The 21,621-nt window shown below is 39.2% G+C and overlaps 1 protein-coding gene across 1 annotated transcript in view; it reads left to right on the top strand.

Moving 5' to 3' along the window:
• The first annotated feature begins 5,115 nt into the window (after positions 1 to 5,115).
• Positions 5,116 to 21,621, top strand: part of MRPS9 (mitochondrial ribosomal protein S9) — a 63,672-nt gene continuing 47,166 nt past the window's right edge. Inside the window, exons 1-2 of the mRNA XM_080813109.1 lie at positions 5,116 to 5,307; positions 16,807 to 16,986. Of these exons, the coding sequence (XP_080669235.1) occupies positions 5,173 to 5,307; positions 16,807 to 16,986 (315 nt within the window). The 5' untranslated portion in view covers positions 5,116 to 5,172. The remainder of the gene's footprint in view (positions 5,308 to 16,806; positions 16,987 to 21,621) is intronic.

The following is a 21,621-nucleotide window of genomic DNA, read 5'->3' as shown; positions in this document are numbered from 1 at the left end:
CTGCAATGTCACTTCTGGACATGTATCCAAAAGGACTGAAAGCCGGGGTTTGAATAGACACTTGTGCACAAGTGTTCATAGCACCATTATTCACAATAGCCAGAAGGTGGAAACAACTCACGTGTCCCGCGATGGATGGACAGATAGACCAAATGTGGAACCTATGTACAACGGAATACTATTGATCCTTAAAAAGGAATGAAAATCCTGAGACACGCTACCACATGGGTGAAACTTGGAAACGGTATGCTAAGTAAAATAAGGCAGGCCCAAACGGACAAATACTGTGTGATTTCACTTAGCTGTGGTACTTAAAATAGTCAAATACATGAAGACAGAAAGTGGGAGGAGGGTGGTTACCAGGGAGTGGGAAGAGGGAGACTGGAGGTGTCTGATGGGGACAGAGTTTCAGTTTGGGAAGATTGACACGTTCTGGAGACGGATGGTGGTGCTGATTGCCCAACACTCTGACTGTATTTAATGCCACTGAACTATATACACTCAGAAATGTTAAAATGGTAAACTTTATATTATGTATTTTTTAACCACACATGCACACAAAAGGCACATAGGGATCTGCAGGGTCAGACCAGATGGCTGGGATGAAACGATACTGACACCAGATGAAATGTAACGGAATCTGATCTCGACAAGAACTGTGAATGATTTGGAAGGCTTTATGCTGGGTCTCACTTCAAGATGTAGTAGGTCTGGACTGGGACTGAAGAATTTGCATTTCTAAGGAATTCCCAGGTGTGTTTGTTATTTATTGCTGCATGACAAATTACTATTGTAGTGGCTTCTTTTAAGAACGTACATATATTTTCGCATAATTTCTGTGGCCCAGAGTCTAATATTGGTGGCTCTGGCTCAGGATCTCTCATGAGGTGGTAATCAAGCTGTTGGTTGGGGACTGAAGTTATATGAAGACTCGGCTGGAGGACCCAGTTTTAGGATGGCTCACTCCCACCTCTCTTAGCAAGAGACTTTTGTGCCTCCCTAGGCAGATCTCTCCGGATGGCTGTCTTACCACACAGCATCTGAATTCTCCCCAGAGTGGGTGCTTCAAGAGACAGAGAGCAAGCAGGAAGCCAGCTTTTGTGACTAGTATCCAAAGTCTATCCTTCAGAGACAGGTCATTAAATCTAGCTCATATTCAAAAGGAAGGATTTCACCTTTTAAAAGGAGGCATACCGGGGCACCTGCGTGGCTCAGTCAGTTAAGCGTCTGCCTTTGGCTTGGGTCATGATCTCGGGGTCCTGGTATCGAGTCCTGCATCAGGCTCCCTGCTCAGTGGGGACTCTGTTTCTCCCTCTGCCTCTCCTCTCACTCATACTCCCTCTTGTGCATGCCCTCTCTCTCAAATAAATAAAATCTTCTCTTAAAAAAAAAAAAAAGGAGGAGTACCAAAAGTTGTAGACATTTAAAAAAAAAACAATACACTGGGTATATTCCTGGGGCTGCTGTAAGAAAGTGCCATAAAATTGGTGCCTTAAGCAACAGAAATTTATTGTCTCATAATTCTGGAGGCTGGAAGTCTGAGACTTCCTAAAATATTATCATATTGGATTAGGACCCACAGCAATGACTCTTTTTCACCTGGTTACCTCTGGAACAACCCTTATTTCCAAAAAAGTTCATGTTATGAGGTACCGGGTGTTAGGACTTCATCATCTTCTGAATTGGATGCAATTTTTTTTTAATTGGATGCAATTTAACACACAATATAATTAGGAATGCCGAGGTTCCTGCTCTGGGGACCATACTTTTGAGAACCACTGATCTCATCCACCCCTCAGTTACACTAATGAGAAACGTAGGTTTTCCATAAGCTAAACGAACCACCGAGTGTCAAAGAGTTTGTGGCAGAGTTCAAACGATAACACATATTTCTTGATCCAAATTCAGTGCACTTTCCATGAACGATAGAGTGTTTGGTCATATTTGACCCAAAGTTCTCTGAAGAGCTCAGTTATCTGTGGACCCATGAAGACTTTGTGCTTTTTCCAGGCTAAGTTTTTTCACACTGATTCACAAAACCCTAGTTCCAGGAATCTTTTAAAGGTGTGTGTGTGTGTGCATGTGTGTGTGTGTACAATTTTTCTGGAAATGACATCATTCATCATTAAGCAATCTACACAGGGAAGGGGAAGAAAGAGATGAAGAAGGGATAATGAAGGAGAGAAGAGTAAGGAAATGGGATATGAGAAACACAGGAAAAAGAAATAACAATTGTACCAATTTACACTCCTGCCATAGCCTGCCACATCTCCTGATGTGAGTCACGGCGGGAGGTGAGATAAAATCAGCTCTACCTGTTATGTGTATCTATATTTTTAGAAATTCAAGGATAAAATGAACACCTGTATGTCCACCAGTTACCTAAAGACAAAGAACATTAGCAGGAACACTGACACTTCTGTGTGCCCTGCTCACGGCACCCTCTCCCTCCTTCCTGGGTTATTTACTATTCCCAAGTGGGTGTTGATCATGCTCTTGCTTTTCTTTATGGTTTTATGACAGATAGGGATAGACTCTTAAACAATATCTTGCTTCATTTTAAGTGGTTTTGAACTTTATGTAAATGGAATCAGACTAGGTAAGCATATGTGACTTCTTTTTTTTTTCCTCTACCTGGTGAAACCCATCCATATTGTGTGGTTGTGGTTCATTCATTGTCATTGACATCCATCCATCCTCTGATCAATAAATGGTTACTTTTGCTGTTACAAAAAAAAAAAAAACCCACAAAACAATGTTATGAATATTCTTATGTTTATGCACTGATGTGTGTCTGCTCCTTGGTGACTTAGCCACAGAGACTACACCAGGTGGAGTTGCCTGAGATCATGTGAATCTTTCCAAAGCTATGTCTCCCAGAGCAGGGATAAGGAGGTTCATTTTATTAGGGTTTGGGATGGGTATTCAGAGGGGAAGGTTTCATCATCACATGCAATGGTCAGGCATAGAGTTACACATTCCCACTCAGAAAACATGTCTATACATATGTTGTATGTTATGCTAATGAGGCTATGTCCCTCTCAGGGTGGGGATTTTAACATTATAATGAAACTCAGATACTTCATGATTCATCTGTCCAGGTGTCTGTTCTGGGGGGAGGGTCATATTCAAAGGTTTTTTTTTTTTTGGTTTTTTTTTTCCCTTGTTCTAGCCATTTGTTACTTTCTAAAAGATAAAAATTTACAGTTAATCAGAGCTTCTAGGAGTTTCCTGAGTTCAGGGGTCTCGCTGTGACATAGATACATGTCTTCTGGTATATTGCCCAAGAATTTATGAGAATACAGGCTATATACCTAAGACTGTAATTGATGGATTGTAGGGTGTACTCCTTTTAACATCATTGATTGGTTGGTTGATTTCAGGAGGGCTGTACTCCCACCAGAAGCATCTACAAGTTATCGCTACCTCACATCTCAGCAGCACTTGTTAGTTCATTTTGACTATAAGCTGACTTTAGAACCAAACCCTCACATTAGATGTGATTCTACCATATTGGACCTTGGGGACTTTATGATCCTTGTGCCTAGGATGCCTGATGCCACTGACATAAGAGGTGTTCAAAAATGAGAGTAAACTTAAATAAATCTAAGCTTTAGCTGTGTGGTAAAACTACAATTTTTTTTTTTTACATATTTTGAAAGTTTACCAGCATATTCCTGATTCCAGTCTTTTTTTCTGACTCCAAATTAGGTACCTAATGTCAGCCTATAATGGTATATTTGTTCCAAACTCAAAGGCTACACAGGAAATTTCATGCAGCAGTCCAAGTGTTGCCCCTAGAGGCAGGAAATGTATTACATTCACTTTATGTAATCCAATGAAAGATTGTAACATGGATTTTAGGGGGAAAAAAAAAAAGTAAAGAAAAGAAAAGAAAAAAACCCTTATAATCCCTCACCTTAATTTCCAAACTTACTTAGTTCTTATATGTTCCAGAACATCATTTTTTAAAAGAAATAGTAAAAATTCTGCTTTCACATATTTATTTGTTTTCTACTTAATTAAATACCCACAACTAAGTTAAAAACCTTTTTGTGACAATGTGTAGGAACTGCTGTCTAAAGGCGTCTATTTGAATGAGCTATGAAATTTTGGTTTCCAAATCCTGATTTGTGAACCTCCGCCAGTTTCTGATGAAAGTTTTACTAGTCTAAAATGTAGTAACAGAACAAGAGTGAGTTTTCAATACAGCAAAATACATTCCATTTAAAAGAACACTGTTGTTGTTTTTTTCTGGGATTATGTCATTTCTACCTTTTTAATGACTAAATGTGTTTTAAGAAATGATGGTGTATGTATTTGCTTGACAACTTTGTGTGTTTGTGTTTTAATTTTACGGATCCTTCCATTCTAAATGTTTGGAAATCCTTACAGAGCGGCTTACTGCATCATTTAAAAATGTATTTTGTAGAAAACACCCTGGGAGTTACTCTCAAGGGCCCACAAGTCTCCGAAAGCAAGGTATACTCATTTTTATTCCATGACGGTGCATTTAATTCTGATTGGGTTTCAAGTGAAGCTTAGTGCTGACACTGTGGGGAGAGGCGCGTAAACATGGCTAAGGCTATTTCGTCCTCATCTGTGAATGGTTTAGCCTGCGCGTTATACAGTTCAACAATAGAAGTGTGAGCGCCATGGAAAGTAGAGTGGTTTGGCAGTTGCTGGAGGCGGGTGGAGACTCTGGACCCTGAAAATGCGGAAAGGTAGAAGGGGAAACCCAGAGTAGAAAGACATATAGCAGCCAAGGCTTGGAGTTCATTCTTGCGTGAGCAAGAACAGCAGCCTCTGCTTTGGCGCGAGTTCTGCCGTTCAAGGAGAGCCGGCTCGAGGTGCAGCCCCAGACAAGGGAAGGAAGGGCTGGTTAAAGAGCCACGTGAAAGTCGTACCGAGACTTAAACAACCATAGAATTCAGCAGCTGCGGGAGAGAAAAGAGGCCAAGCGCTTTGGTTTACGACTACGACAAACAAAGGGGTGGAGTCGGACACGCCCCGAGGGCTCACGCACCCAACCAGCGACGAGCCGCTCTGGCCCGCAGAACACGCCCCTTGTTTCTTCCCGACAGTCCTCGGAACCTAGCTACCACCCGCGCCTGCGCAGGCCTTATCAAGCCCTGCCCCTTCGCCCCGCCACCCAGCTCTCCGGTAGCCAATATGGCGGCTCCCTGTGTGTCCTCCGGCGCAGCAGCTTTCTACCGGCTCTTTCTCGGAGGTAGGGTTAGCCTCACCCGGAGACATGGCGTCTGGAAAGCCGCGGCTGCTGAGTTGCAGACAGGTACTGGATTCCAGGTAAGGGAGAAGCACTGGTCCGTGTAGCGCAAAGATGTGGAGCCGCGGCCGCAACCTTCCCCTGGCGTCTCACGTGCCCTCAGACGGGGCCTTAGGGGTCTAGGGTATTTAGTAGAGGTCTGAGGTTGAGAGAGAAGGAATGGGTATTGGTTTGCAGCGGCCAGTCGAGGTTGTGTCTGGTTTTCGTAGGGTGCAGTGAGGAAGTTGTCTGCAGACGGAACTAGAGCGACTCTTCTTTCCTTGAGTTGGCTGCCAAGCTAAGGGTAGTTCGTGCCTTAGGTGTGGTGTAGGGTCGGGTCCTTCCGGCTTGCCCGCGGTCCAGTGGGGAGGAGGGCCGCGCCAGGGGAGGTAAATGAGAACTGGACTTCTGCGGTAGGCTGGAAGACTTACTGGAGAAAATCACAGTGGATAAGATTGACAATGATTTTAAAAGTGCCTTGCATCTGTGCAGTTTCTGTTTTCTTAATTTTTCCCCAACCTCTTGTCTCTGGAAAGATGGAGACCAGAACTTTCACATTTCCTTTACTCCTGAGGGCAGTGAGAAGCCAAGATTTTAGCTTCACGGAGCTCAGTTGGGTGATGGTGCCATTTGCTGACATGGGATCTCAAAAGGAGGGAAAAGTTTTGAGAGGGAAGAAAACGAGTTTAGTTTTGGAGGTAATTGTATTTATTATAGTTTTAATTGGGATGTCCAAATGGAGATTTCCAGTAGGCCCAAAGATTGACAAGTTCAAGAAGAGCTCTGATTTACAAATCCTCCGTTAACTTGTAGATAGTAATCAAGGCCTTGGAAGTGAATTCAAACACCTAGTGAACGTGTCCTGAATTGTTGTAAGTAGAGGGACAGGTTCTGAAGGACAGCAGTCAAGAAAGAAGAACATCCTAAAGATTGAGAATGAACTGCTAAAGAGGTAGGGGGGAAACCAGACAGTGTGATGTCATGGAAAACAGGTGAATGTTTTAAGTAGGGAAAGTGATAAACAAGTACCAAATATTGTAAAGAAGTTAAATATTATATAAAAACTATTGAAAAAAGGAATGCTGTGTATTTTTTATTATCTTTCTTTTATAATTTAATGTAAATCAACCAGTCCATCTATTCATTTATCCATCATTTATTTTTTAATACTTTTTAAAAAGATTTTATTTATTTGAAAGAGAGCGAGCATGAGCATGGGAAGACACAGAGGGAGAGGGTGAGGGAGAAGCAGAAGCAGACTCCCTCCCCAGCCGTGGAGCCCTGCTTGGGCCTCCATCCCAGGATCTGAGATCATGACCTGGGCGGAAACCAAGAGTTGGATGCTTAACCGACTGAGCTACCCAGGCACCTCTTCATATTTTATTACTGGAAAATATGTTGAAACTTTTTTTTTCATGCATCTCTTTTGAATATATTTTCCCTGCTTATGCTTAGTTAGCTATAAAAGGGGCTGTAGCATATAGAATGTTTTCATTGCTGACACTCTGTGTGTGTATGTGTGGGGTGGGAGGGGTGCTAACTTTCTTTCCCTCCCTCAGACTCCAGAATCTGTGTATCCTCTGTCTTTCTCTATGATCCTTTTTATCATATGCATACATATGTGTCAGTGGTAATGGTTGATGGCCATTTATTTTGTTTCCATTTTCTTACCATTAATGTGTTAACATTCTGTAATAATTCTTAGGTACTATTCCTTTTATTTGTGTAGAAGAGCATTCCAGTTGGGAGTTTATTGTTGCAAAGTATATGTACATCTTACATTTGAATAGATATTTCCACAAAGCTTTCCAGGAAGGCAGTAGCAATCCACACCATCATTGATACATGAGCGTGCCCCTTTTTCTACTGGCATTAGCTACTTTTTTCAATAAGATGGGTGAACAGCGATTTCTCCTTGCTACTTTAATTTTCATCTCCTTGACTGAAATAAAGCTTTTTTTCCCCCTCCATATGGTAAATGTTTACTGAGCACTTTACTTGAGCCAGGCACTGTGAAGTAAACAAATCATTATCAAATAATTACCAGACAGTATTGACCCTTAGCACTCTCCAGGGATGATCCTGAGACTGCCAAATCCCCGAATTCCTTTGTATTGTCACAGCTTATATTTTACCACAAGAAGCGCATCTCACATATAACCGAAGGACTTAACTGACCCCACTCAGACCCTTACTATTACCGTATATGTGATTAAAGATATTCATAAAACTTTTTTTTTTTGGGCACAGAGCTTGTCTATCTTAAATATTAATACTCCTTCACTTCTATATCTAACATCAATAGTTATATTTTTCTTGGGCTACCTGGGTGGCTCTGTCGGTTGGACATCCAACTCGATTTGGGCTTAGGTCAAGATCTCTGGGTCATGGATCAAGCGAGGGGGGAGCGGAGCCTGTTTAGGGTTCTCTCTCCCTCTCTTGCTCTGCCCCCCACTCCTGCGCACACACAAACATGCTCTCTTTCTCACTCAGGAAAAGAAAAACATAGTTACATTTTTCTTAGGGGCCATATTTCTAAAACTATGGAATAATAATCAAATACATCTCATAGGGTATTTTTGCATTTTTTAATATGTATAAGTGTGTCCTAGGTGGTGATCTAAATAGTAGTTATTACTGTGGGTCACAGTCAAAAAAGTGAGAAACACTGATGCCATCTGGAAAAAGAAACAAGTTCCATTAAACTATGACTCCTGTGTGCTTAGTGGGACCCTCACTAGCAGACTTCCTCTTGTGTACCCATCTTGTATACATGTTTTGTATTAATGCCACTACAATTGCAAATATCTAAGTGAACCAAATTTGGGATGGAGGAGGGAATCTTATTTGTGAATGGCGAAACTTCAGGTTATAAACCCCTGAATATCAGGGACCTACACACAGTTTACCATAAAGGTTTGCAGAGGTTAAGTACAGAAGAGCACAGAAGTGCAAATGAGTTGAAATGGGTAGAGTGGTGGGCGGCTTCTCAAAGGAGATGATACAGTCTTCTGGAGCAGTTAGGAGTTCCATGAAAAAAGAGAGGTGTTCTGTTCTGTGATGATATTAATAGGTACAGAAGGGACAGAGACCTACAGAGTCAGTGGATCTAGCAGCAACAACTAATTGGTTATAGCAGTTATAATTGGTATAATAATTGGCACAAGAATGGTGAGAGATAAGAAACTTTGGCAGGGCCCAGATTATGATCTGTTTTGCTATACTAAGGTACTTGGGCTTTTGTTTTGTTTTGTTTTTTTGTTCTTTGTCTTAAACTAGTGAGAACAGCACTGGCATTATAAGCAGTTGATAGTCATGATGTCCTACAAAGGCTACCCATGGATTCCCAAATTCGCTATCAATATAATGTAAGAATGTTAATTTAGCTTTCTGAAATATTTATGACTTTTTAAAAAAGATTTGTTTATTTTATATATAGAGAGAGAGTGTGTGTGAGCACGGGGCAGGTAGGTCAGAGGAAGAGGAAGAGAGAGAATCCTCAAGTAGAGTTCCAGCCCCCCGCTGAGCATGGAGCCCAACTTGGGGCTCCATCTCAGGACCCTGAGTTCATAACCTGAGCGAAACCAAGAGTCGGATGCTTAACTGACTGAGCCACCCAGGTGCCCTTGATTTTTTTTTTAAGATCTTATTTTTAAGTAATCTCTGCACCCAGCATGGGGCTTGAACTTACATCCCGGAGATCAAGAGTTGCATGCTGTATTGACTGAGCCAGCTAGGCACCCCTTTGACTTTTATAATAAGGAAAACCAGTAGACCAGTTTCCTGTTTTGAAAGCTGGTATCAATCAGTTATCAATTATACATCCTTTTAATTTTATTTTCTACCACACACTTAGTGCTTAAACTTTCCGTGTTTACTGGGTCAATACCCACCTCCCACCCCCCCCCCCCACCCCCCGCTCCCTTATTGAATTGGACTGTCTGCCAAGAATGATCAATGACATTTGGTGGCTTAGCCCTTGTGTATTTTGATTTTATTGTAAAAACATTGTTCTTGTCTTACGTATCTGTTCTTTCCTTCTCTCATCTTATGGGCGCCTAGAGATTATAATGTCCTGTATTTATCATAGCATACAGCTGGTTTATGATAGGGTCTTACTAAAGTTTACTGATAAATTGCTTAAAAACTCTTTGAAATTAAAAATTGACTTCCATTTGTATCAAATGCTGTCTGCAGCTCTGTAAATTGGTTATGTTTTCCCCTAGGTAACTTTTGAATTTTTTAAAAATCCCATTTTATTAACAATGGAAATTAAAACCCCTTTGATGGGATAAGGTGGGTTTTTTTTTTTTGAGATCTCATCCTGTCCTTTTAAGGATAGAGTTAATATACTAAATCTACTTGTATTATGCTTCATTGTTTTAAGTAGGATGATGAATTAATTAGTTACTTATTGCTGCCTAACAAGTTACCCCCAAATTCTGCACCTTATAAACAGCAGACGTTTGTTATTTCATGGTTTCTGTGGGTCAGGATTGCAGGCACAGCTTTGCCGGGTTTTCCTTCCGGGTCACCCATAACGTAGCATTCCAGGTGTTGGCTGTGGCTCCAGTTGTCTCAGGTTGGAGGGTGGAAATCTTCCTCCCAGTTTGTTCATTGTGGGTGTTAGCGGGATTCATATCCTGCAGGTTGTTGGATGGGCTGTTGGCTGGAGGCCACCCTCAGTTCTTGTCACGTGGGTCTCTGTAGTACAGCATACCACATCTGGCTTCCATCAGGTTGATCAGGACAGGGAAAAAAAAGAGGGAACAGAGTCTTTTTGTTGCATAATCTTAAAGATGGCATTCTGTCACTTTAGTAATATTCTGGTCATTAGAAAGAGGTTACTCAAGCAAGTTACAGAAGCCCACGCTCAAGCGGAGGAGATTGAACAACAGAAAGAATACCAATGGTGGGGGGGCCGCCTAGGTGGGTCAGTGGGTTAAGCCTCTGCCATCGGCTCAGGTCATGGTCTCAGGGTCCTGGGATCGAGCCTCACGTTGGGCTCTGCTCGGCAAGGGGCCTGCTTCCCTCTCTCCCTGCCTGCCTCTCTGCCTGCTTATGATCTCTGTCAAATAAATAAATAAAATCTTTAAAAAAAAAAAAAGAATACCAATGGTATTCCAATGGGAGCCATTGGAAGCTGTCTGCAACTATGAAAGACCCACATTTACTTCTTTTTTATGAACTAAGTGTCTTGTGTGTTTAGGTCTTTCCCCTACAGCTGTAAACCTCTTGAGATAAATAGCATAACCTTTGTATCCCTATTCTGATGCCTAGTACAGTGGCCATAGTTACCTCCTAGATGCTCACTCATTTCCTGAATTTGAACTTGTGAAGGGTTCTTACATATAGGGATATGTGCATGTGTACATGGGCTTATGTACATGTGTATACATGTGAACACTTGCCACACTCCTTTTTGCCAGATAGATTGGTAACTTAAGAAAACTGCAATTTGACCATACTTCGTATTTCCTTGTCTTGGTATGGCAGTGTTCTCATTTTAACACCAGTTCAGTTCTGCTTGACAGTTATTTCTGTTAAAATTCTGTAGATAGCCTGGCCCATAGTAGTTGCCCAAATTTGTCAAATGAACTTGTAAAATAGTTTACTTTTTAGAATTTTATTATGAAAAATAAAGCATGTTCTGTCAGGCATTTATAAAAATAGAATGCTATAATGAACCCTGTGTATAAGTCAGCCGGGTTCAATAATTGTAACTGTTTTCCAATCCTGTTTCATCTGTCTCCCTACCTTTTTTTCCTGTGAGCTTTTATATAAATCTCACACTTCCCCATACACACACACCCACACACACACACACACACTTGAATGTGCATCTCTAACAGGCAGTTTTTAAAAGGAAAAAAAAAAACCAACGTGGGGGCACCTGGATGGCTCAGTTGGTTAAGCATCTGCCTTCACTTGGGTCCTGATCTCAGGGTCCTGGGATCGAGTCCCTGCATCCACCTCCCTGCTCAGCGGGGAGTCTGCTGCTCTTTCTCTGCCCCTATCTTCTGCTCGTGCTATCTCTCTCAAATAAATAAATAAATCTTAAAAAACAATAACAACAACACATAGCTTCCATGCCACTATGCAAATATCTGACAGAATGAACAATAATTTTAATATCATCTGTTACCTGTTCCATGTTCAAATTTCTCTGGTTGTCCCAGCAATAATTTTTTATAGTTGGTTTGTTTAAAGCACAATTCAAGCAAAGCCCCTATATTTCATTTGATTGGGAAGTATGTTAAGGCTCTAAGTTTATAAGTTTGTGGAAAGAATATAAATGGTGAAATTTTGCTCAAGTAGTGTAGTAGATTTCCTTGTTCGTTTAACCTGGTGTCCATTTCCCTTTCACCGGATACTCCTGTTTTCTCAGGAGGAATGAGTTCCTCCCCACTAGATACAATGGGGAAGAACTATAATCTGGGGCATCTGACCCAAGGTAGCGTCATTAGATAGTCCCGCTGGTGATCTCTTGAGCAAAGAGCTAAGGAAAGTTGGAATAGCATTTTATCTTAATGGCCACAGACTTCTTGAATGTGTTGTGTATCGTTAGAGTTCCTGTTTTTATCTGCCTGCTTCAAGTATAGTCCTGGGCCCCTCTAAGGGGCCTTCTAAGGGGTCTTCTAAGAAATGTCTCCTTTGCTTAAGCAAAGTCATTTTCTTTTGCTTGCATCTAAAGAATGCTAGTTGATAAAAATATAAACTCACTCAAAAAGGTTACTATCCTTTCTCTCTTGATGTCCTTATATTGTTTCTATCCATGTTTTCTCTAATCTGACTTTAGTCTTTACTTTTTTTTTTTAATTCCTCAAAGTATTTTTTCTTTTGCCATTTCTATTCAAATTAGCGGCAGTTCTTCTTTGTTCCATTTTTATCCAATTGAACAAAAAGGAAACTCCTTAATACTTGTAATATCATTAAAGTAGTGTGTGGCTCTGGCATTTGGCCAAATTTGGGACATCACTGCTCTGTCAGGATGTGTCTGCTTCTTTGGCAACCTGCTTGATTGAAATTATAGTTGTCTGACCCACTGATTATCTTAAAAAAGAAACAAATCTGTCAAGTTGTATCTATACCAGTCCCTAAAAACAAAGTGTGAGGAAAAATTCGCTGTCATAGCTTTTCAGTTGGAAGTAGAACCTGTAGAAAATTTTGTTGGGGATTTGTACTTAATCAGCAAAGCATGTTCTCTCCAGGAATTCTGGCTGTTCCTAGCTAAAGATCTAGTTGATTCACATTCAGCCTCATCTTACTTAATGGATTGTACTAATGAATAATGGACTCTTTTGAATGTAAATATTTTTGTGTGAATCATTGCTGGAATAATTTAGAACATTTAAAAATCTATTCAGTAGTCTGGCATTGATGCTGTGATGGCTTTATAATAAATAGGAATTTCCAGAGTGTCATATTCTCTGGCAGTATATACAAATGTCTTTGAAAAGATCCTAAAGATCCTAAAGAGATTTTATGAAAAATAGCAAAGTGGGGGCTTTAAAAAAAAAAAAAAAACCTTTCTAAAGTGAACAACAATAAAAAATATTTACAGTTTTTAAAGCCTCATTTATATTAAAACTAAGAAAACCACCACATGTCACAAAGTCTGAAGAATATAGATACACGATAATTTTAAATCAAGTGAAGAAATGAATCCTCAAGGCAATAATCAACTCTCTTGCTTGAGGTGATACTAAAGTGTTATTGGAACAAAAGAAAAGGAACAGTGTGGGAGAGAGAGATGAAGAAAACACAAAGGAAATTTACTCAACAAAATGGAAGAATTATTTTACTATAACTGACTGTCAGGGACATTCTTAAAAGGTTACGTGAGGGTGAGCTGTATGAAACAGGCCATAAGACAAGATACAATTAAAGAAACGGTTAAGGAAAGATTTTTGGAGATAGACCAGTGATTTAAGAAGCTAAAAATTCAGGGGAGCCTGAGTGGCTCAGTGGGTTAAAGCCTCTGCCTTTGGCTCAGGTCATGATCCCAGGGTCCTGGGATTGAGCCCCACATTGGGCTCTCTGCTCAGCAGGGAGCCTGCTTCCCCTCCTCTCTCTGCCTGCCTCTCTGCCTACTTGTGATCTCTGTCTGTCAAATAAATAAATAAAAATACTTAAAAAAAAAAAAAAGCTAAAAATTCAGAGTGGCTGCAGAATTAACACTGAAGAAAACAAAAAACCCAAGGAGTAAAGGTTTAAAAATCATACAGGATGCAGAACAAAGGGATAAGAAATAAGACTGAGAGAAGCTGATATGGTTGGAGGACAGAAAAACAGATAATTTCTATGGTCGAAGAAGTAAACAATAAGTGAGAATTCAATGAGTATTACTTTCTGAAGTTGATAGGAGAAATAATTTAAACATTTTATTAAGAGACATATAGGTGATCATTACTAAAATCAAAGTAGGCTGTTTGGTGTTTAAATTGCCGGGTCAAAAGACAAATATAAAAAACTATAGACCATCTAACAAAAGAAAGAAAACAAGAATGAAAACATAAAAACAATAAAGATAAAATAAGATGAAAAAATGAGACAGTATCTATTAAGTCCATTTAAATAGGATATTCTCATGTATTAAAAAATGTCAGATTGACTCAAAACCTAAAGTGATTCAAAATTTAAATGAAAAATATGGGCAGTGGTATTCCAGGGAAAGGCAAAGAGAAGTTTGAAAGGGTTGCAATATTGTGATTCAGCAATTAAATTCAAGGTAAAAGTATTGCCTGAGAATGGAACACTTTATAATTTGAAGGGTACAATTTGCCTTATGATAGAACTCTTCTGAACTAATTAGTACATTGAATGTACCACTGAAACATACAAAGGAAATATATAGGAAATAGGAAGATAATTAATAAAATATTATAGCTATTGTATGGATATAGATTCATAACTGTTTCTTTGGTATTATTCTCCTGGCTCACATCCAGTATAAAGGGGTGCTTAATTTTTTTCTTATTTTCTTCCTTTAATTGTTCTGTCTCCTTTACAACCACTGTATCCTCTCTCTTTGAATATGAAGTATTCAGCCCATCAAACCTGTCCCCCCACTTAACTCTGCAGACCCATCTCTTGTCCTGTTTCGTAAAAATAATGGCCATAATACATAAGTAATCTTACCTTTCTGTCTGCTTTCCCTCACAAACTGTGTTGTTTCTTTGCCTAGTAAAATAGATGTTTCTTATTCTAACACTAATGCCTGCCATTTCCCCTACTTAGATGGTGTCATGTCATGTCCCATGCTGATTATTAACAAGATGGCATCTCCAGCTCCAATCTCTCCTGTGTACACACCCACAGAGCCATCTGCCTTGAGGACACCTATCTCTCCCGAGATGCGCATCAAGTATCTCAAACTTGTCATGCCCAAATTGAACTCATCACCTTCCTCCTAATCTTACTCTTCCTTTAGAACTCATTACTTCAGTGAGGGGAAGTCTCCCATATTCCCTGGGAGACTCATTTCTCCTGAGGGCTGTGGTTGGTGATTGGTGAAAAGTGTAGTAGGCTCACCTGTATTACGAATGGATTCTTTTAGTTATGGACAAAAACATTTTTGTCATATGACTTACAAAACCAGTCTCTTAATCATCCTTTTGGCAGGGGAACATTGGGGAAAATCACCTCTACTGACTCACAGCGGCTTTCTCCTCCAAATCCACAGCTTTGCCATGATTCTTGGGGCAGACAGGCATTTTCTCTTCGCTTTGAACATGGGAAGCAACATCTTCCCATGTTCAAAGAAAACATGAAATCATTAAAAAAAAAAACGCTTTTTGCAGGGTTTGCCAAGCAAACCCTGGAAAAAGTAAAAATATAGTAAGATGGCAAAACTCATAATGAGGATTTAGTGCTGTTGGCACTGGCAGTGGGGAAAGGTAGCAGGGGTGTACAAAGACGCTGTAATAGGGCAGGCTCACTGTATGTAAGCAAGTTTGGGGCGTGTTTTACTAATTGATAGTGACACTGTATATTTATGAAGCGTCTTAAGATTTTCAATTAATGGAACGCCTGGATGGCTCAGTCAGTTAAGCATCTGCCTTTAGTTCAGGTTATCATCCCAGGGTCCTGGGATCAAGTCCCACATCAGGCTCCCTGCTTGGCTGGGAGCCTGCTTCTCCCTCTGACCCTCCCCCTGCTCGTGCTCCCTCTCTCTCTCTCCCTCTCTCCCTCTCAAATAAATAAATCTTAAAAAAAGATTCTTGATTAATAATATAAAGAGAGAAACTTCTTTGTGCTCCCCTGTGGAAAAATAAACTATATGGTTTCATGGAATTTTAAATTGCCATATCTTATTTAAGAGTAGCAAGAAATCATTTTATCACTGTTTTGATTTGTGAGCATTTAAGAACATAATTTTTACTATTAATAGGGTATTGTAATATTTGTCCTGTATTTTTTCTTCTGCTTTTTATTGTTACTGTGGTGACAGATTATTACAGTTACTTAAATCTCTGGTTCTCAAAGGGTCAGGGAATGGATGAGGCAGGGATGGTGTTGGTGATGGTATGTGCCAGAGAAAATTTATGTTAATAAAAAGGAAAGTGAAGGAGTTACTAAGAATTATAGTTCTTAAGGTCTGAATTGCTTAAGAGTGTTTAAAATTGTTGAGGCTGGGATGAAAGTAGAGAATCACAGATTAAGATTTTGAGAAAAGCCAGGACCAGAAATACCTATTCTAGTTATATCCAGCCACTAAAGGTGGCTGAACAGTCATTTGAAAACATTTTTCTGGCTCTTTAGCACCCTTTATTGTAGGTGAACTATTAATGCCTTTAGGGGAAATTCCTAGTGCTACAGCGTAAAAGGATCAACAGCAGCAATTGTGGTATCATTACTGATAGTTTAAAAGGATGGGAAAGCCTTATTTCTGTAAGTTAGTGTATTGAACCAAGTTAATGATAAATCTTGTCAGTGCTTAGTGAAGCGGTTTCTTTGCTGTATCAACTTAAAGGACCACAGAATAGTCTCAAGCTAAGCTAAACTATTATTTTAAGGCCCTGAATGATGGGCCATGTTTGTACTTTACAACAAGGTGACTACCAATAGCCAAAGTGTGCTGTCCCCCAGTACATGCTTCTTCCTTCTTTTGTCTTCTGCCTGCTCTGTTCTGTCTGCACGTGCATTTGCCTCTTTTTGAGGGAGTGTCATTTTACTTTTCATTGCCTGTGTGTCAAATATCACAACTAGTTGACATTGGCCAAGCGATATCAAATGTGGATGTTTGTAGTAGATAAGGAGGTAGCATATCACTTACATATTTGGGGTTTTGGGGGTTTTAATGTGTTGAAATGCCAGTAGTTTAAACTGTGAGCAGAGGCTTTTAAAAGCAAGCTTTTGAGTGGAGTACAATTTCCAAGGGCTTTCTTAACAATCCTTTTTACCTGTTTCCAGACTCTTGCCAAGTGAGTACTATAATAAAGAGAACTGTTTGAACATCCTGTTTTATTTAGAGATGGTGGCCTAAAGATAAGAATTAATTTAAAATCTTTTCTCTTTTTGTTTATATTTTCTGCTAGATATTAAGGCTAAGGCACACCACAGGTGTAACAACAAAGAAGAATGTTGCAGCCTTAAGACGTGAGACTTACACGGTGGATTTTATTAAAAAGCAAATTGAAGAGTTCAACATCGGAAAGAGGCATTTAGCCAACATGATGGGAGAAGATCCAGAAACTTTCACGCAAGAGGACATTGATGTAAGTGCAGTTACTCTGTTGGGAAAGTAATTGCTGTAGAGTTTCTTTATGATTTATTTATTTTAGAGGGAGAGAGAGAGCATGCTAGCGGGGAGGGGCAGAGGGTGAGGGAAAGTTTAAGCGGACTCTATGCTGGGCTCGGAGCCTGAGGCAGAGCTCGATCTCAGGACCCTCGGATCACGACCTGAGACAAAACCAAGAGTTTTGTCTTAACCGACTATGCTACCCCAGGCGCCCCTAGCTCTGTGTCAGTTTTAATCAAACTGTCAGAATAAGGACAAATACCACTGTGCATTGCAAGTTGGAACCAAGGTTTCAAAAAGAGATGCTACTTTGTATTTTTAAGCATTATGGAGCATAGTAAGTTTTAGATTTTAATGAGGAATGGATAATTTTCTTGATTCAAGGTCTTAGGAGCCACTGTGAATGCTCATACACAATTTGGAAACGTTTATCCTATTGTGGAGTCTTAAACTCAGCTTTCTTACAAAATGGTAAAACAGATGGTGATGAAAATATAGTGAAGTTTACAGAAATCCCATAAGTAAACCTGAGTTGAGTGTTTTTTATTATCTTAACTATATATTTGAATTTTCAAAGTCAGGGCATGTTCTAAATGATTTGAGAATTAAAGTTAGAACTCTGTTGTTATTCCACTCTTGAGTTGTTCTAACCCTGATAAAAGTAGTAATAATAAATAATGCTTTTATCTTTAAAAAAAAAAAAAACACTTTTTGTCAGACATCCCAACATACCTAGCAAAGGTACTTAAAATTTAACCACTTTGAAGTTTGTTCTAACTTTTTACAATTTTATTTTGAATTCCAATATAGTTAATGTGCAATGTTGTATTAGTTTCAGGTATACTATATAGTGGTTCCACACTTCCACACATCACCCAGTGCTCATCACGACAAGTGCCCTCCTTAATCTCCATCACCTAGTTCACCCAGCCCCTTCACCCCCTCCCCTCTGATAACCATCAGTTTGTTCTGTATAGTTTAGAGTCTACTTCTTAGTTTCTCTCTCTCTCTCTTTTTTTTCCTTTGCTTGTGTTTTGTGGGGTTTTTTTTTGTTTTTTGTTTTTTGTTTTGGTTTCCTAAATTCCATATGAGTGAAATCATACGTATTTGTTTTTCTCTGGCTTCTTTCACTCAGCATTACACTCTACCTCCATCCATGTCATTGCAAATGGCAAGATTTCATTCTTTTTTTATGACTGAATAATATTCCAGTGTGGATATGTGTGTGTGTGTGTGTGTGTGTGTGTGTGTGTGTGTGTGTGTGTGTGTATGTGGGTGTGTGCGTGCGCGCGCGTGCGCTTTTGACATTTGGACTGCTTCTGTGATTTGGCTATTGCTGGTAATGCTGTTATAAACATAGGGATGTATGTATCCTTTGAATTAGTTTTTTTGGTTTTTGGTTTTCTGTTTTTTGTTTGGTAAATACTCAGTAGTGTGATTGCTGGATCATGGGGTGGTTCTATTTTTAACTTTTTAAGGAACCTCCATACTGTTTTCACAGTGGCTGCACCAGTTCGCGTTCCCACCAACAGTGCACGAGAGTTCCTTTTTCTCCACATCCTTTTCAACACCTATTGTTTCTTGTGTTGTTGATTTTAGCCATTCAGACAGGTGTGAGGTGACATCTCATTGTAGTTTTGATTTGCATTTCCCTGATAATGAGTAACGTTGGAGCATCTCTTCATGTGTCTATTGGCCATCTGGATGTCTTATTTCAAGGAATGTCTGTTCATGTCTTCTGCCCATTGTTAATTGGATTATTTGCTTTTTGGGTGTTGAGTTGTGTACGATCTTTATATGTAATATATATATATGAGATATAAAGAACATACATTTGTGTTTATATATATAACCCCCCCCACACACACTCTAATCCTTTATCAGATATGTCATTTACAAATATCTTCTCCCATTCTGTAGGTTGCTTTTTGGTTTTGCTGATTGTTTCCTTTGCTGTGCCAAAGTTTTTTATTTTGATGTAGAGCCATTAATTTATTTTTGCTTTTGTTTCCTTTGCCTCAGGAAACATATGTAGAAAAATGGTGCTATGGCCGATGTCAGAGAAATTGCGCCTGTGCTCTCTCTTCTAGGATTCTTATGGTTTCCGTTCTCACATTTAGGTCTTTAATCCATTTTGAATATATTTTTGTGTATGGTGAAAGAAGGTAATCCAGTTTTATTCTTTTGCATGTGGCTTTCCGGTTTTCCTAACACCATTTGTTGAAGATACTGTCTTTTTCCCATTGGATATTCTTTCCTGCTTTGTTGAAGATTAATTGATCATGTAGCCATGGGTTTATTTCTGGGTTGTCTGTTCTATTCCATTGATTTCTATTCCATTCCATCTGTGTCTGTTTTTGTACCAGTATCATACTGTTTTGATTACTACAGTTTTGTAATATAATTTGAAGTCTGGACTTGTGATACCCCCAGCTTTGTTTTTCTTTTTCAAAATTTCTTTGGCTATGCAGAGTCTTTTGTGGCTCCATCTAAATTTTAGGATTTTTTTGTTCTAGTTCTGTGAAAAATGCTATTGGTATTTTGATAGGGACTGCGTTAAATGCATAGATTGCTTTGGGTATTATAGACATTTTAGCAGTGTTTGTTATTCCAGTCCATGAGCATGGAGTGTCTTTCCATTTCTTGGTGTCATCTTCAATTTATCAGTGTTCATCAGTGTTTTATAATTTTCAGGGTATAGGTCTTTCACCTCTTTGGTTAGGTTTATTCCTTGGTATCATATTATTTTTGGTGCAGTTGTACATGGGGTTGTTTTCATAATTTTTCTTTTTCCTGCTTCATTATCAGCATATGGAAACACCACAGATTTTACACATTAACTTTGTATCCTGTGACTTGACTGAATTTATTTATCAGTCCTAGTAGTTTTTTGGTGGAGTCTTTAGGGTTTTCTATATGTAGTATTATGTCATCTACAAATAGTGAAAGTTTTACTGTTTCCTTACAGATTGTGGATGCCTTTTTTTCTTTCTGTTGTCTAATTGCTATAGCTACAACTTCCAGTACTATATTGAATGAAAGTGGTGAGAGTGGACATCCTGGTCTTGGTCCTGACCTTAGGCGAAAAGCTCTCAGTTCTTCCCTGATGAATATAATGATATCTGTAGGTTTTCATTTATGGCCTTTATTGTGTTGAGGCATATTCCTTCTAAACCTACTTTATTAAGGACTTTTATTATGACTGGATGTTGTGCTTTGTTAAATACTTTTTCTGCATCTATTGAGATGGTCATATGGCTTTTATCCTTTCTTTTTTTGATGTGATGTATCATGTTGATTGATTGTGAATATTCAACCACCCTTGCATCTGGGAATAAATCCATCACTTAATTGTGGTGAATGATTTTTTTAATGTATTGTTGGATTTGGTTTGATAGTACTTTTTTTAAAGATTTTATTTATTTATTTGACAGAGATCACAAGTAAGCAGAGAGGCAGGCAGAGAGAGAGGAGGAAGCAGGCTCCCTGCTGAGCAGAGAGCCCAGTGGGGGGCTCGATCCCAGAACCCTGGGATCATGACCTGAGCCGAAGGTAGAGGCTTTAACCCACTGAGCCACCCAGGTTCCCCGGTTTGATAGTATTTGTTGTGATTTTTGCATCTGATACTGATCTATAGTTTTCTTATATGTGTCTCTGTCTCCTTTTGATATCCGGGTAATACTTGGCCTCGTTCAATGGAGTTGGTAGGTGTTTTCCTCTATTTTAGAGGAGTTTGTGAAGAGTTGGTATTCATTCTCTAAATGTTTGATTGAAATCATTTGGCCCTGGGATTTTTTTGGGTAGTTTTCTTTATATTACTGTTTGCATTTAAAACTGGTCCGTCCTTCTCTCCCTGTGACCTGTGTGTCCCTGAATAACTAACTGTTCTGAGCAAGAGGCTCCTACTACCCAACTGAGTTTAGTACATTTTTGGGTGTACATGGAGCATATTTAGCTCATTGAAAGAAATAGAATTGTTCAACGGTTTTGTAATTCTGTCTGAGAAGATAACCATTTTCATAACATTTTAAAAACTGTATTTTGTTTGGAGTAGTTAGTTCAGTGCTTGGATCTTTAATCAGAATTATTTGTTTGGGTTGTTAAAAATATTTTCAAGAGGATTTAACTTCTAGGTAGTCGACATGGCCTATAATTTAATTCATTTACCTGGTTGAAAGCCTAGGCTCACTGTATGATTTTCACATTTGTAATTTAGGTGCCATTGTATTACTATTACTATTACTATTACTATTACTATTACTATTACTATTACTATTACTATTAAATGCTGTAAGTAAAATCTACCATAATTTGAATCCTTCACTCGTTCTCTGCCTTCATCACACAAATCTTCCATCCCACCTAAGACTATGTGTTGAGAACAATAGGAAGTACTGTTGAGCATATTGGTTTATCATGGAGTGATTGACACGGGAGGTGGTGTCGTACACACAGGTTGAGATCTTGTCTCACCCAGCCTAAATGCCTGCGAGGAAGTGTTAGCCCCTTTCCTTGACACCAGTGATGTAATTCTGCTGTGTTAGTAATTGATCTGCCTCACTTAAGTCTCACATTTTATATCAATGAACTCTTTGGGCATTTTATTAAATTC

Source organism: Martes martes (genome assembly GCF_963455335.1).
Source record: "Martes martes genome assembly, chromosome: 9".
In the NCBI taxonomy this organism is placed as follows: domain Eukaryota; kingdom Metazoa; phylum Chordata; class Mammalia; order Carnivora; family Mustelidae; genus Martes; species Martes martes.
This window is presented reverse-complemented; position numbering and strand designations above follow the sequence as displayed.